At 43.9% G+C, this 2,768-nt stretch overlaps 1 protein-coding gene across 5 annotated transcripts in view; it reads left to right on the top strand.

Moving 5' to 3' along the window:
• KLHL32 (kelch-like family member 32) overlaps positions 1–2,238 on the top strand; it is a 100,408-nt gene extending 98,170 nt beyond the window's left edge. For all 5 annotated transcript variants that reach the window (XM_010191440.1, XM_010191439.1, XM_010191438.1 and 2 more), the window contains one exon: positions 1,685–2,238. In XM_010191440.1, the coding sequence (XP_010189742.1) occupies positions 1,685–1,846 (162 nt within the window). In that variant the 3' untranslated portion in view covers positions 1,847–2,238. The remainder of the gene's footprint in view (positions 1–1,684) is intronic.
• Positions 2,239–2,768: the final 530 nt, after the last annotated feature.

The following is a 2,768-nucleotide window of genomic DNA, read 5'->3' as shown; positions in this document are numbered from 1 at the left end:
GACCCTGCATAAACACAGAGAGGAAATACTGTGGATATTACAAATGTTTCCAGATGAGCCATTAGATCCAATTATTCTAAGATGGTCTAGTAAAAGAGGGTTGAGGAGTCTCTCCTTTGGCAAAGTTTGGGTAAAATAGTCAGTACATTATTCTCAGGTTACACAAGCAAGTTCAGAAGGAGAAGGGTTGCAGAAATGGATGATGGGATATGGGCTAACCCTCTTTCAGCCTCTTGTGATTTTTTTTCTCTCTCTCCAAGTTGTGTTTCTGAAGAGCAGCCAGAGTTACCGGTTGTTCTTTGACAGAGCTCAGTCAGCCTGCAGCCTGCCCCAGCGCTTACTGCTTCAAAGCTTGAATGGAAGTTTTTTTGATCCCTGCTGTAGGCAACAGGTTGTCCAACAAACTCTTCTGCTCTCTCATCTTGTATAAAAGCAGCTTACCTGCAGATCCGTGGCTTTCAGACAGTTGTGTACAGAAATTAGGAATTCTTATCTTTCTGTATTTTTCTGAGTGAAGCAAATCTGCATCACAGCCATGGCTTTGTGACCAGCTGGGCAGTTAGAGACAGAAACTCTTTGCTCACATCTCCGTTTCTGCACTTTTGCTGATAAACAACATTTTCATTAGCTTCCAACTATAAGGGCTTTAGCATTTCACCTTTAAAGAGTCCCATAAGGCTGGAAGTTAGACTTAGCATAAGAAAGGAATCTATGACATGCTGAGCTGCTGGTCTTACAATGAACACTTATTGGCGTGAGTTTGTAAAGAATAGATCATGCAAGATAAGGAGTTAAACCCATGTTCTGGTCATAGTATAATGTTGTTGTACTACATCCTTGGATCCTGTACCTAACAGTTTTTATTGGAAAAATTAGTTCAAACTGGCTTCACCAGCTGACATACAGCACTTCAGATGGAGTAACTGCACAGTGTCAGGGCAGTAGCTGTACTCCACCAACACGCTCGTTTGTAATCTGCAGGTACTTTGCAGTATTGCACCTGGGTTTAAATGCTACTTAGTGACAAGTGAAAAAGATCCTGGGATTTTGCTTTCTTAAGTGGACATTTGTCCACATCCCCAGACTGGCTGTGAACTGGCAGCCTGCCCGACAGTCCCCGCATTAAAGGGAAAAGAAGTACAAGGAGTGCTTTGGCAGAGCTGTGTGTGCTGCCCCTTCTCAGTTGCTGGCAGCGTGCCTGGCTTTAACCGGTAAAACCAGCCCTTTTATCTCCAGATTCAGCAAATTTGAGGTTGCTCTCTCCTTTGAAAGAAAAAAAAAATCCACTTTTTCCATATGTCTTCATTTTCTTTCAGTCATTCAGTTATTTGGCCTTTCCAGCTTCCACAGAGCTCCCTTGCTCCCTATATACCAAGCTGACAAACGGTTCATGCACTGTGGCCACAGTTGCAGTGCTGTGCAGAGCTCCCTACTTGCATGGCTGCCCCTCCTGCTGCCAGGATGCAGGATCCAGCGTCACTGTCTGCTACCGACTGCCTGAGCTACGATAAGATTTGGGTGATGAGAACAGCAATAAATCACCCGATCCATAAATACAATCTAAAAGTGATCTGAAATTACCTTTCTGCTGGGATTAATAGTACATATATGCGGTGTGTACCAGCAAATTTGTTTCAGCTTTCTTCTGTGATCCCTGAAGCATTTTGCACGCTTTGCCCTGCAGGTGCTGGATGTCAGCAAGGAAGGGAAGGAAGAAGTGTTCTATGGGCCGACGCTGCCCTTCGCCTCCAACGGGATAGCCGCGTGCTTTCTTCCTGCTCCATATTTCACGTGCCCCAACCTTCAGACTCTGCAAGTGCCTCACCACAGGATCGGCACGATGTGAGACCCGGAACGTGAGCTTCATAAAGTCAGAAGCGGAGGGAGGAAAAAAATCAAACCCTGTGTATGGAAGAGTTTCTCTGGATCAGTGAAAAGAATCAATCCACACGGGCTGCTGCTTTACCTCCACACATTTGTCTTAAAGTCGGATCACAACAGGCAGGCAGGAAGCTACAGAACCTGTCTGCAGTTCCTCTCCTCTGCCTCAGATGTCGAAGCACGTACGTGGGAGCGTGTGGCAGTTCTGCGGGTGACTGTTTGCTGCCTGTCCCTACTTCATTTCCTTATGCAACTTCGTACGGCATTGTGAATGCTCTCGGCTCTTCCTGGGCTGCTGCTCTTTGGAGTCTGCACGTTCAGTTGTTCACCAATGGCATTTTCAAAGCTGATAGAAAGCTGTGTTTATGTTGACAAAGATGATATAATGCTATGGTAATTATGCAACTTACTCGATACCTTTGGCAAAAAGAATAACAAATGTGTTGACTTCCAGTTCCAAACTCCATCGTTTATGGTTTTTCATTTAATAATACTTCGTTTGAAATTTAAATTCTGCAAGGCAGATTAAAACAAAAATAAAAAGCCCCCCAGACCAACCCTATCGTATAGGAGGAACAGATAAAAATTGTCTTAGCTGAAGGACAAAGACACCGAAGCCTCCTGGTTAAACCCAAGTCTGAACTGAATGTTTTTGTCTGCGAATCTAAAGATCATTCGGGATGTCATTTACCAAGGTCTGCTCTCAAATAAATGTTACCTTCTGTCATATGATCAGTTCCTCCTGACAGCTGTAGTCTTTTAATGGTGGAGAACAGCCTCTTTACTGTATAATTAAAATGTGCCATTTACTTAATATTTGTAATATCCAGTTTGCAAGGGGTCACCACATTTACAATTATCAACGAACAGTCTCATTTTGTCCAACA

Source organism: Mesitornis unicolor, unplaced genomic scaffold (assembly GCF_000695765.1).
Source record: "Mesitornis unicolor isolate BGI_N332 unplaced genomic scaffold, ASM69576v1 scaffold18989, whole genome shotgun sequence".
Taxonomy (NCBI): domain Eukaryota; kingdom Metazoa; phylum Chordata; class Aves; order Mesitornithiformes; family Mesitornithidae; genus Mesitornis; species Mesitornis unicolor.
Note: the sequence above shows the minus strand (reverse complement) of the source record. Positions and strands in the feature narration are given on the sequence as shown.